This window comes from Hemitrygon akajei, chromosome 28 (genome assembly GCF_048418815.1).
Source record: "Hemitrygon akajei chromosome 28, sHemAka1.3, whole genome shotgun sequence".
NCBI lineage: Eukaryota > Metazoa > Chordata > Chondrichthyes > Myliobatiformes > Dasyatidae > Hemitrygon > Hemitrygon akajei.
In genome coordinates, this window is record NC_133151.1 from 16,660,541 (window position 1) to 16,674,856 (window position 14,316).

The 14,316-nt window shown below is 54.2% G+C and overlaps 1 protein-coding gene across 1 annotated transcript in view; it reads right to left on the minus strand.

The window, feature by feature from the left end:
- LOC140717719 (protein phosphatase 1B-like) overlaps positions 1-14,316 on the minus strand; it is a 218,580-nt gene that overhangs the window by 190,610 nt on the left and 13,654 nt on the right. The window contains exons 2-3 of the mRNA XM_073031397.1: positions 13,681-13,950; positions 11,018-11,607 (exon numbers count right to left, since the gene is read on the minus strand). Of these exons, the coding sequence (XP_072887498.1) occupies positions 11,018-11,607; positions 13,681-13,939 (849 nt within the window). The 5' untranslated portion in view covers positions 13,940-13,950. The remainder of the gene's footprint in view (positions 1-11,017; positions 11,608-13,680; positions 13,951-14,316) is intronic.

The window sequence follows — 14,316 nt, forward strand, 5'->3', positions numbered from 1 at the left end:
TAGCAGACTGAGGGGTGACCTTATAGAGGTGTGTATAACCATGAGGGACACAGATAGGGTGTAGGAGACTGAGGGGTGAAATTATAGAGGTGTGTAGAACAATGAGAGACAGAGATACGGTGCAGCAGACTGAGGGGTGACATTATAGAGATTGTAGAAACATGAGGGACACAGATAGGGTGTAGGAGACTGAGGGGTGACTTTAAAGAGGTGTGTAGAACCATGAGGGACACAGATAGGGTGTAGGAGACTGAGGGGTGACCTTATAGAGGTGTGTAGAACCATGAGGGAAACAGATAGGGTGTAGGAGACTGAGGGGTGACCATACAGAGGAGTGAAGAATCATGAGGGACACAGATAGGGTGTAGGAGACAGAGAGGTGACCTTATAGAGGTGTGTAGAACCATGAGGGAAACAGATAGGGTGTAGGAGACTGAGGGGTGACCATACAGAGGAGTGAAGAATCATGAGGGACACAGATAGGGTGTAGGAGACAGAGAGGTGACCTTATATTGGTGTTTAGAACTATGAGGGACACAGATAGGGTGTAGGAGACTGAGGGGTGACGTTATAGAGGTGTGTAGAACCATGAGGGACACAGATACGGTGTAGGAGACTGAGGGGTGACTTTAAAGAGGTGTGTAGAACCATGAGGGACACAGATAGGGTGTAGGAGACTGAGGGGTGACCTTATAGAGGTGTGTAGAACCATGAGGGAAACAGATAGGGTGTAGGAGACTGAGGGGTGACCATACAGAGGAGTGAAGAATCATGAGGGACACAGATAGGGTGTAGGAGACAGAGAGGTGACCTTATATTGGTGTTTAGAACTATGAGGGACACAGATAGGGTGTAGGAGACTGAGGGGTGACGTTATAGAGGTGTGTAGAACCATGAGGGACACAGATACGGTGTAGGAGACTGAGGGGTGAACTTATAGAGGTGTGAATTACCATGAGGGACACAGATAGGGTGTAGGAGACTGAGAGGTGACCTTATATAGGTGTTTAGAACTATGAGGGACACAGATAGGGTGTAGGAGACAGAGGGGTGACCATACAGAGGAGTGAAGAATCATGAGGGACACAGATTGGGTGTTGGAGACTGAGCGGTGACCTTATAGAGATGTCTAGAACCATGAGGGACACAGATAGGGTGTAGGAGACTGAGGGGTGAACTTATAGAGGTGTGTAGTACAATGAGAGACAGAGATAGGGTGTAAGAGACTGAGCGGTGACCTTATAGAGGTGTTCAGAACCATGAGGGACACAGATAGGGTGTAAGAGACTGAGGGGTGACCTTATAGAGGTGTGTAGAAACATGAGGGACACAGAGAGGGTGTAGGAGACTGAGCGGTGACCTTATAGAGGTGTGTAGAACTATGAGGGACACAGATAGGGTGTAGGAGACTGAGGGGTGACCTTATAGAGGTGTGTAGAACCATGAGGGACACAGATAGGGTGTAGGAGACTGAGGGGTGACCTATAGAGGTGTGTAGAAACATGAGGGACACAGATAGGGTGTAGTAGACTGAGGGGTGACCTTATAGAGGTGTGTAGAAACATGAGGGACACAGAGAGGGTGTAGGAGACTGAGAGGTGACCTTATAGAGGTGTGTAGAACCATGAGGGACACAGATAGGGTGTAGGAGACTGAGGGGTGACCTTATAGAGGTGTGTAGAACCATGAGGGACACAGATAGGATGTAGGAGACTGAGGGGTGACCTTATAGAGGTGTGTAGAACTATGAGGGACACAGATAGGGTGTAGGAGACTGAGGGGTGACCTTATAGAGGCGTCTAGAACCATCAGGGAGACAGATAGGGTGTAGGAGACTGAGGGGTGACCTTATAGTGGTGTGTAGAGCCATGTGGGACACAGATAGGGTGTAGGAGACTGAGGGGTGACCTTATAGTGGTGTGTAGAACAATCAGGGACACAGAAAGGGTGTTGGTGACTGAGGGGTGACCTTAAAGAGGTGTGAAGAACCATGGGGGACACAGATAGGGTGTAGGAAACAAAGGAGTGACCTCACAGAGGTGTGAAGAACCATGAGGGACACAGATAGGGTGTAGGAGACTGAGGGGTGACCTTATAGAGGTGTATAAAACGATGAGGGACACAGATAGGGTGTAGGGGACTGAGGGGTGACCTTATGGAGGTGTGAAGAACCATGAGGGACACAGATAGGGTGCAGGAGATTGAGGTGTGACCTTATAGAGGTGTGTAGAACCATGAGGGACAAAGATAGGGTGTAGGAGACTGAGGGGTGACCTTATAGAGGTGTGAAGTACCATGAGGGACACAGATAGGGGGTAGGAGACTGAGGGGTGACCTTATAGAGGTGTGTAGAACCATGAGGGACACAGATCGGGTGTAGGAAACTGAGGGGTGACTTTATAGAGGTGTGTAGAACCATGAGGGACACAGATAGGGTGTAGGAAACTGAGGGGTGACCTTATAGAGGTGTGAAGAACAATGAGGGACACAGATAGGGTGTAGGAGACTGAGGGGTGACGTTATAGAGGAGTGAAGAACCATGAGGGACACAGATAGGATGTAGGAGAGTGAGGGGTTACCATACAGAGGAGTGAAGAATCATGAGGGACACAGATCGGGTGTAGGAAACTGAGGGGTGACTTTATAGAGGTGTGTAGAACCATGAGGGACACAGATAGGGTGTAGGAGAGTGAGGGGTGACCTTATAGAGGTGTGTAGAACCATGAGGGACACAAATGGGGTGTAGGAGACTGCGAGGTGACCTTATAGAGGTGTGTAGAACCATGAGGGACACAGATAGGGTGTAGGAAACTGAGGGGTGACCTTAGAGAGGTGTGTAGAAACATGAGGGACACAGATAGGGTGTAGGAGACTGAGGGGTGACCTTATAGAGATGGATAGAACCATGAGGGACACAGATAGGGTGTAGGAGACTGAGGGGTGACGTTATAGAGGTGTGTAGAACCATGAGGGACACAGATAGGGTGTAGGAGAGTGAGGGGTGACCTTATAGAGGTGTATAGAACCATGAGGGACACAGATAGGGTGTAGGAGACTGAGGGGTGAACTTATAGAGGTGTGTAGAACCATGAGGGACACAGATAGGGTGTAGGAGACTAAGGGGTGACCTTACAGAGGTGTGAAGAACAATGAGGGACACAGATAGGGTGTAGGAGACTGAGGGGTGACCTTATGGAGGTGTGTAGAACCATGAGGGACACAGATGGGGTGTAGGAGACTGAGGGGTGACCTTATAGAGGTGTGTAGAACCATGAGGGACACAGATAGGGTGTAGGAAACTGAGGGGTGACCTTAGAGAGGTGTGTCGAAACATGAGGGACACAGATAGGGTGTAGGAGACTGAAGGGTGACTTTATAGAGATAGATAGATTCATGAGGGACACAGATAAGGTGTAGGAGACTGAGGGGTGACCTTATAGAGATTGTCGAACCATGAGGGACACAGATAGGGTGTAGGAGACTGAGGGGTTACCTTATACAGGTGTATAGAACCATGAGGGACACAGATAGGGTGTAGAAGACTGAGGGTGACCTTATAGAGTATAGAACCATGAGGGACACAGATAGATTATAGGAGACTGAGGGGTGACCTTATAGAGGTGTGTAGAACCATGAGGGACACAGATAGGGTGTAGGAGACTGAGGGGTGACCTTATACAGGTGTATAGAACCATGAGGGACACAGATAGGGTGTAGAAGACTGAGGGTGACCTTATAGAGTATAGAACCATGAGGGACACAGATAGATTATAGGAGACTGAGGGGTGACCTTATAGAGGTGTGTAGAACCATGAGGGACACAGATAGGGTGTAGGAGACTGAGGGGTGACCTTATATAGATGGATACAACCATGAGAGTCACAGATAGGGTGTAGGAGACTGAGGGGTGAACTTATAGACGTGTGTAGAACCATGAGGGACACAGATAGGGTGTAGGAGACTGAGGGGTGAACTTATAGACGTGTGTAGAACCATGAGGGACCCAGATAGGGTGTAGGAGACTGAGGGTTGACTTTATAGAGGTGTGTAGAACCATGAGGGACACAGATAGGGTGTAGGGGACTGAGAGGTGACCTTATAGAGGTGTGTAGAACCATGAGGGACACAGATAGGGTGTAGGAGACTGAGGGGTGACCTTACAGAGGTGTGTAGAACCATGAGGGACACAGATAGGGTGTAGGAAACTGTGGGGTGACTTTATAGAGGTGTGTAGAACCATGAGGGACACAGATAGGGTGTAGGAGACTGAGGGGTGACCTTATAGAGGTGTGTAGAACCATGAGGGACACAGATAGGGTGTAGGAGAGTGAGGGGTGACCTTATAGAGGTGTGTAGAAACATGAGGGACACAGATAGGGTGTAGGAGACTGAGGGGTGACCTTATAGAGGCGTCTAGAACCATCAGGGAGACAGATAGGGTGTAGGAGACTGAGGGGTGACCTTATAGTGGTGTGTAGAGCCATGTGGGACACAGATAGGGTGTAGGAGACTGAGGGGTGACCTTATAGTGGTGTGTAGAACAATCAGGGACACAGAAAGGGTGTTGGTGACTGAGGGGTGACCTTAAAGAGGTGTGAAGAACCATGGGGGACACAGATAGGGTGTAGGAAACAAAGGAGTGACCTCACAGAGGTGTGAAGAACCATGAAGGACACAGATAGGGTGTAGGAGACTGAGGGGTGACCTTATAGAGGTGTATAAAACGATGAGGGACACAGATAGGGTGTAGGGGACTGAGGGGTGACCTTATGGAGGTGTGAAGAACCATGAGGGACACAGATAGGGTGCAAGAGATTGAGGTGTGACCTTATAGAGGTGTGTAGAACCATGAGGGACAAAGATAGGGTGTAGGAGACTGAGGGGTGACCTTATAGAGGTGTGAAGTACCATGAGGGACACAGATAGGGGGTAGGAGAATGAGGGGTGACCTTATAGAGGTGTGTAGAACCATGAGGGACACAGATCGGGTGTAGGAAACTGAGGGGTGACTTTATAGAGGTGTGTAGAACCATGAGGGACACAGATAGGGTGTAGGAGAGTGAGGGGTGACCTTATAGAGGTGTGTAGAACCATGAGGGACACAAATGGGGTGTAGGAGACTGCGGGGTGACCTTATAGAGGTGTGTAGAACCATGAGGGACACAGATAGGGTGTAGGAAACTGAGGGGTGACCTTAGAGAGGTGTGTAGAAACATGAGGGACACAGATAGGGTGTAGGAGACTGAGGGGTGACCTTATATAGATGGATACAACCATGAGAGACACAGATAGAGTGTAGGAGACTGAGGGGTGAACTTATAGACGTGTGTAGAACCATGAGGGACACAGATAGGGTGTAGCAGACTGAGGGGTGAACTTATAGACGTGTGTAGAACCATGAGAGACACAGATAGGGTGTAGGAGACTGAGGGGTGTCCTTAGAGAGATGGATAGAACCATGAGGGACACAGATAGGGTGTAGGAGACTGAGGGGTGACCTTATAGAGATGGATAGAACCATGAGGGACACAGATAGGGTGTAGGAGAGTGAGGGGTGACCTTATAGAGGTGTATAGAACCATGAGGGACACAGATAGGGTGTAGGAGACTGAGGGGTGACCTTATAGAGGTGTGTAGAACCATGAGGTACACAGATAGGGTGTAGGAGACTGAGGGGTGACCTTATACAGGTGTATAGAACCATGAGGGACACAGATAGGGTGTAGAAGACTGAGGGTGACCTTATAGAGTATAGAACCATGAGGGACACAGATAGATTGTAGGAGACTGAGGGGTGACCTTATAGAGGTGTGTAGAACCATGAGGGACACAGATAGGGTGTAGGAGACTGAGGGGTGACCTTATATAGATGGATACAACCATGAGAGTCACAGATAGGGTGTAGGAGACTGAGGGGTGAACTTATAGACGTGTGTAGAACCATGAGGGACACAGATAGGGTGTAGGAGACTGAGGGGTGAACTTATAGACGTGTGTAGAACCATGAGGGACCCAGATAGGGTGTAGGAGACTGTGGGGTGACTTTATAGAGGTGTGTAGAACCATGAGGGACACAGATAGGGTGTAGGAGACTGAGGGGTGACCTTATAGAGGTGTGTAGAACCATGAGGGACACAGATAGGGTGTAGGAGAGTGAGGGGTGACCTTATAGAGGTGTGTAGAAACATGAGGGACACAGATAGGGTGTAGGAGACTGAGGGGTGACCTTATATAGATGGATACAACCATGAGAGACACAGATAGGGTGTAGGAGACTGAGGGGTGAACTTATAGACGTGTGTAGAACCATGAGGGACACAGATAGGGTGTAGGAGACTGAGGGGTGTACTTATAGACGTGTGTAGAACCATGAGGGACCCAGATAGGGTGTAGGAGACTGAGGGGTGACCTTATAGAGGTGTGTAGAACCATGAGGGACACAGATAGGGTGTAGGAGACTGAGGGGTGACCTTACAGAGGTGTGTAGAACCATGAGGGACACAGATAGGGTGTAGGAGACTGAGGGGTGACCTTACAGAGGTGTGTAGAACCATGAGGGACACAGATAGGGTGTAGGAGACTGAGGGGTGACCTTATAGAGATGGATAGAACCATGAGGGACACAGATAGGGTGTAGGAGACTGAGGGGTGACGTTATAGAGGTGTGTACAACCATGAGGGACACAGATACGATGTAGGAGACTGAGGGGTGACCTTATAGAGGTGTGAAGTACCATGAGGGACACAGATAGGGTGTAGGAGACTGAGGGGTGACGTTATAGAGGTGTGAAGTACCATGAGGGACACAGATAGGGTGTAGGAGACTGAGAGGTGACCTTATAGAGATGTCTAGCACCATGAGGGACACAGATAGGGTGTAGGAGACTGAGGGGTGACCTTATAGAGGTGTGTAGAACCATGAGGGACACAGATTGGGTGTTGGAGACTGAGCGGTGACCTTATAGAGATGTCTAGCACCATGAGGGACACAGATAGGGTGTAGGAGACTGAGGGGTGACCTTATAGAGGTGTGTAGAACCATGAGGGACACAGATAGGGTGTAGGAGACTGAGGGGTGACCTTATAGAGGTGTGTAGAACCATGAGGGACACAGATAGGGTGTAGGAGACTGAGGGGTGACCTTATAGAGGTGTGTAGATCCATGAGGGACACATATAGGGTGTAGGAGACTGAGGGGTGACCTTATGGAGGTGTGTAGATCCATGAGGGACACAGATGGGGTGTAGGGGACTGAGGGGTGACGGTATAGAGGTGTGTAGAAACATGAGGGACACTGATAGGGTGTAGGTGACTGAGGGGTGACCTTATAGAGGCGTCTAGAACCATCAGGGAGACAGATAGGGTGTAGGAGACTGAGGGGTGACCTTATAGAGGTGTGTAGAACAATCAGGGACACAGATAGGGTGTTGGTGACTGAGGGGTGACCTTATAGAGGTGTGTAGAACCATGAGGGACACAGATAGGGTGTTGGTGACTGAGGGGTGACCTTAAAGAGGTGTGAAGAACCATGAGGGACACAGATAGGGTGTAGGAAACAAAGGAGTGACCTTACAGAGGTGTGAAGAACCATGAGGGACACAGATAGGGTGTAGGAGACTGAGGGGTGACCTTATAGAGGTGTATAGAACCGTGAGGGACACAGATAGGGTGTAGGAAACTGAGGGGTACCTTATACAGGTGTATAGAACCATGATGGACACAGATAGATTGTAGTAGACTGAGGGGTGACCTTATAGAGGTGTGTAGAACCATGAGGGACACAGATAGGGTGTAGGAGACTGAGGGGTGACCTTATAGAGGTGTGTAGAACCATGAGGGACACAGATAGGGTTAGGAGACTGAGGGGTGACCTTATAGAGGTCTGAAGAAACATGAGGGACACAGATAGGGCGTAGGAGACTGAGGAGTGACCTTATACAGGAGTGTAGAACAATGAGGGACACACATAGGGTGTAGGAGGCTGAGGGGTGACCTTATAGAGGTGTGTAGAACCATGAGGGACACAGATAGGGTGTAGGAGACTGAGGGGTGACCTTATAGAGGTGTGTAGAACCATGAGGGACATAGATAGGGCGTAGGAGACTGAGGAGTGACCTTATACAGGAGTGTAGAACAATGAGGGACACAGATAGGGTGTAGGAGACTGAGGGGTGGCCATATAGAGGTGTGTAGAACCATGAGGGACACAGATAGGGTGTAGGAGACTGAGGGGTGACCTTATAGATGCGTTCAGAACCATGAGGGACACAGATAGGGTGTAGGAGACTGAGGGGTGACCTTATAGATGCGTTCAGAACCATGAGGGGCACAGATAGGGTGTAGGAGACTGAGGGGTGACCTTATAGATGCGTTCAGAACCATGAGGGGCACAGATAGGGTGTAGGAGACTGAGGGGTGACCTTATAGATGCGTTCAGAACCATGAGTGACACAGATAGGGTATAGGAGACTGAGGGGTGACCTTATAGAGGTGTGTAGAACCATGAGGGGCACAGATAGGGTGTAGGAGACTGAGGGGTGACCTTATAGATGTGTTCAGAACCATGAGGGACACAGATAGGGTGTAGGAGACTGAGGGGTGACCTTATAGAGGTGTGTAGAACCATGAGGGGCACAGATAGGGTGTAGGAGACTGAGGGGTGACCTTATAGATGTGTTCAGAACCATGAGGGGCACAGATAGGATGTAGGAGACTGAGGGGTGACCTTATAGATGTGTTCAGAACCATGAGGGACACAGATAGGGTGTAGGAGACTGAGGGGTGACCTTATAGAGGTGTGTAGATCCATGAGGGACACAGATAGGGTGTAGGAGACTGAGGGATGACCTTATGGAGGTGTGTACAAACATGAGGGACACAGATAGGGTGTAGGAGACTGAGGGGTGACCTTATAGATGTGTTCAGAACCATGAGGGACACAGATAGTATGTCTGCACACAATCTTTTCCCCTAGTTTAGAGAATCACAAAACAAAGGCCCAGGTTTGAGGTGATAGGGGAGAGATTTAATAGGAACCCGAGGGGCAACTTCTCCACCCGGAGTGTTCAAAGTTCAAAGTAAATCTTCAAGTCAAGTCAAGTCACTTGTGATGTTATTTGGACCATAACTGCTGGTACAGTAGACAGACAGACAGACTTTATTGTTCCCGAGGGAAATTGGATTTCATTGCAGCCGCACCAACCAAGAATAAAGTAGAAATATAGCAATATAAAACCATAAATAATTAAATAATAAGTTAATCATGCCAAGTGGAAATAAGTCCAGCACCAGTCTATTGGCTCAGGGTGTCTGACACTCCGAGGGAGGAGTTGTAAAGTTTGATGGCCACAGGCAGGAATGACTTCCTGTGACGCTCAAAACGCCAACGTTTTTCAGGACCATGGTGTTACATGACACAGTACAAAAACTAGACTGAACTACGTAAGAAAACAACAGAGAGAAAGCTACACTAGACTACAGACCTACCCAGGACTGCATAAAGTGCACAAAACAGTGCAGGCATTACAATAAATAATACACAGGACAATAGGGCAGTAAGGTGTCAGTCCAGGCTCTGGGTATTGAGGAGTCTGATAGCTTGGGGTAAGAAACTGTTACATAGTCTGGTCATGAGAGCCCGAATGCTTCGGAGCCTTTTCCCAGACGGCAGGAGGGAGAAGAGTTTGTACGCCACTAACACAGGACCGCACTTCTTTGGGAGGAAAAGAGTTCAAAGTAAACTTTATCATCAAAGTTCATATACCACCCTGAGATTAATGTCCCTGCGGGCATACTCAGCAAATCTATAGAATAGTAACTGTAAACAGGATCAACCAGAGTGCAGAAGACAACAAACTGTGCCAATGCAAATATAAATAAATAGCAATAAATAACAAGAACGTGAGATAAAGAGTCCTTAAAGTGAGATCATTGGTTGTGGGAACATCTCAATAGATGGGCAAGTGAGTGAATTTATCCCCTTTCGTTCAGGAGCCTGATGGTCGAGGGATAGTAACTGTTCTTGAACCTGGTGGTGTGAGTCCTGAAGCTCTTGTACCTTCTACCTGATGGTCGCAGTGAGAAGAGAGCACGGCCTGGGCGGTGGGGGTCCCTGACGATGGATGCTGCTTTCCTGTGTCAATGCTCCGTGTGGGTGTGCTCAGTGGTGGGGAGGGCTTTACCCGCGATGGACTGGGCCGTATCCACTACTTTGTGTAGGATTTTCCATTCAAGGGCGTTGGTGTTTCCGTACCAGGCCGCGACGCAGCCAGTCACTGCACCCTCCCCTACTCGTCTGTAGTGGCGCATGGCCAAGTGGCTAAGGCGTCGGACTAGCGATCTGAAGGTCGTGAGTTCGAGCCCCGGCCGAGGCGGCGTGTTGTGTCCTTGAGCGAGGCATTTAACCGCACATTGGCCCAGCCCGCCCAGCTGAGAACGGGTACTGGCAAAATGCTGGGGGGTTAACCCGGCGATAGTCTGGCCTCCCCTCCAGGGGAGGGGGGTTCTCGTACTCTCAGTCGCTTCACGCCACAGAAACTGGCGTAAGCACCAGCCTGATGAGCTCGGGACAGACTTTTAACTGACGAAGTTTGTCAAAGTTTCAGACGTGTCAACGAGTGGTCGGGGTATGGAACCAACTGCCAGAGGAAGTGGTTGAGACAGATACGACATTTGAGAAGCATTAAGCCGAAGGACTATTTAGACAGGTACGTGGATCGGAGAAGTTTAGAGCAGGAGTTCCCCAACTTTTCTTTATGCCACGGACCAAAACCATGAACCGAGGGTCTGCCAACCCCGGTTGAGAGGGACATGGGTCAGGAGCAGTGAAATGTGTAGTTTCGCACCAATGACCCACAGAGGGGGCATACACTGGGGGGGGCAGCCCACAAGCGTGGAACGTGGGAGGAAACCCTACGCGGTCCCGGGGAGAGCGTGCAAACTCCTCCCGGGCAGCGGTGGGGATCGAACCCCGGGCCGCCCGCCCGGCACGCGGAGACCCACCCCCCCCCCACCTCACCTTGTACAGGCAGGTGTCCGCCACCATGTTACAGATGAGCTCCAGGTCCTCGGTGATCTCGAGCCGGGACCGGACGAAGGCGCACAGCTCCTCGTTGGTCATGACGTCCCAGATGCCGTCGCAGGCCAGCACGGCGAACTCGTCCTGCGGCGAGCGCTCGATCACCATCACCTCCGGCTCGGGCGACACCAGCTGCTCGGTGGGGCCCTTGCCGTCCACGCACTTGTAGTCGTAGTCGCCCAGGGCGCGGGAGACGGCCAGCGAGCCGTTGACGCGCTGCACCATGACGCTGCCCCCGGCCCGCTGGATGCGCTCCCTCTCGCGGGGGTTACAGGGCTTGTGATCCTCGGTGCAGAAGTGCACGGAGCTGCCCCGTTGCAGCACGCCCCGCGAGTCCCCGCAGTTGATGAGGTAGACGTGCGTGGGCGAGACCAGCAGGGCCACGGCCGTGGAGCCGCTGCGGTCCATGTCGTTGTCGGCCAGCGCCGAGTCGCTCCGCATCCGCTCGTCGATGTTCAGGAAGCCGTTCCGGATGGCGCGGCGCACGGTCTCCACGGCCGCCGGCGTGTCCAGATGCCCCTCCAACAGCCCTGTGGGGGTGGGGGGAAGGTCAGCAGAGTTCTCGTCACTGGGGGAGCGAGCCGCTTATTGCTCATCCGCCCGGCCCGTTACGCGCGCTTTCCGTTTAAAGCTCAGAAACTTTTTTGTGGAAATATTTCGGTTCGCGCGCCGTGTGTGTGTGCGTGACGTCCGGAGGGACATGATCTCGTTTGCTTGTTTCTGCGTACGGTCAAGGGGCCGAGGCCCTTGAGGGGAGAGAGCAGAGATCCAGGGAGGAGGGAGGCAAAAAGCAACCTCGCCCAAAGCCCTCGCGGGACCAGAGCCGGAAGGGCACTCGGGGAGATCTGACAAGCGCAGGGAGTCTGCTGTTTAACGGCAGGTGGGGTGGGGGGCTCGAGGCAGGGGGAGTCTGAGGTCGCAGGAGGTGTTTTGGAGGGACGAGGGGAGCAGACGGAGGGGAGGGAAGAGGGACGAGGGGAGTGGATGGGAGGGGAGAGGGACGAGGGGAGCGGACGGGAGGGGGAGGAGAGAGGGACGAGGGGAGCGGACGGGAGGGGGAGGAGAGAGGGACGAGGGGAGCGGACGGGAGGGGAGAGGGACGAGGGGAGCGGACGGGAGGGGGAGGAGAGAGGGACGAGGGGAGCAGACGGGAGGGGGAGGAGAGAGGGACGAGGGGAGCAGACGGGAGGGGGGAGGGACGAGGGGAGCAGACGGGAGGGGAGAGGGGGGAGGGACGAGGGGAGCGGACGGGAGGGGAGAGGGGGGAGGGACGAGGGGAGCGGACGGGAGGGGGAGGAGGGAGGGATGAGGGGAGTGGACGGGAGGGGAGAGGGGGGAGGGACGAGGGGAGCCGACGGGAGGGGGGAGGGACGAGGGGAGCGGACGGGAGGGAGAGGGACGAGGGGAGAGGACGGGAGGGAGAGGGACGAGGGGAGCGGACGGGAGGGGGGAGGGACGAGGGGAGCGGACGGGAGGGGGGAGGGACGGGGGAGTGGATGGGAGGGGGAGGGGAGAGGGACGAGGGGAGCGGACGGGAGGGGTAAGGAGAGAGGGACGAGGGGAGCGGACGGGAGGGGAGCGGATGGGAGGGGGGAGGGACGAGGGGAGCGGATGGGAGGGGGAGGGACGGGGGAGCGGATGGGAGGGGGGAGGGACGGGGGAGTGGATGGGAGGGGGAGGGGAGAGGGATGAGGGGAGCGGACGGGAGGGGGAGGAGAGAGGGACGAGGGGAGCGGACGGGAGGGAGAGGGACGAGGGGAGCGGACGGGAGGGGGGAGGGACGGGGGAGTGGATGGGAGGGGGAGGGGAGAGGGATGAGGGGAGCGGACGGGAGGGGGAGGAGAGAGGGACGAGGGGAGCGGATGGGAGGGGAGCGGGACGAGGGGAGCGGACGGGAGGGGGGAGGGAAGAGGGACGAGGGGAGCGGATGGGAGGGGAGAGGGACGAGGGGAGCGGACGGGAGGGGGAGGGGAGAGGGACGAGGGGAGTGGACGGGAGGGGGAGGGGAGAGGGACGAGGGGAGCGGACGGGAGGGGAGCGGACGGGAGGGGAGCGGACGGGAGGGGGAGGGAAGAGGGACGAGGGGAGCGGATGGGAGGGGAGAGGGACGAGGGGAGCGGACGGGAGAGGGAGGAGAGAGGGACGAGGGGAGTGGACGGGAGGGGGAGGAGAGAGGGACGAGGGGAGCGGACGGGAGGGGAGAGGGACGAGGGGAGCGGGACGAGGGGAGCGGACGGGAGGGGAGAGGGACGAGGGGAGCGGACGGGAGGGAGAGGGATGAGGGGAGCGGACGGGAGGGGAGAGGGACGAGGGGAGCGGACGGGAGAGGGAGGAGAGAGGGACGAGGGGAGCGGACGGGAGGGGAGAGGGACGAGGGGAGCGGACGGGAGGGGAGAGGGACGAGGGGAGCGGACGGGAGGGGAGCGGGACGAGGGGAGCGGACGGGAGGGGAGAGGGACGAGGGGAGCGGACGGGAGGGAGAGGGATGAGGGGAGCGGACGGGAGGGAGAGGGATGAGGGGAGCGGACGGGAGGGAGAGGGATGAGGGGAGCGGACGGGAAGGAGAGCAGGGCCAAGGGGGGGAGGAGGTCACCATCTCCCACCTGTGAACTCTCGGCTGCCGGTGATGTGGTGCAGGAGGTGCTGGGCACAGTAGCGGGCCACGCCCGAGCCCGCGTGCCCGTCGTAGATAGCAAAGAAGGACCAGTTCTTCAGTCGGTCCCCCAGCTCGGGCATGGCCGAGTGGGCATCCTCCATGTCCACACGCCAGCCCTGCATACTGCACAGCCCATAGCGCAGCCCGTTCCCCTCCCCATGCTCGTTCAGCTTATCCGTCTTCGGGCGGTCCAGGAAGGCCCCCATCTCGGTCCCACCTGCAATGTGTCACAGGAGAGAAGGGACATTCAGCAATGCCAGTACCCCCTGTAAACTTCCACCGACACACTTCCCGGGGCCCCTGTAAACACCGACACGCTCCCCGGGTCCCCCTGTAAATACAGACACGCTCCCCGGGTCCCCCTGTAAATACAGACACGCTCCCCAGGACCCCCTGTAAATACAGACATGCTCCCCGGGACCCCCTGTAAATACCGACACACTCCCCGGGACGCCCTGTAAATACAGACACGCTCCCCGGGACCCCCTGTAAGCACCGACACGCTCCCCGGGACCCCCTGTAAATACAGACACGCTCCCCGGGTCCCCCTGTAAATACAGACACGCTCCCCGGGTCCCCCTGT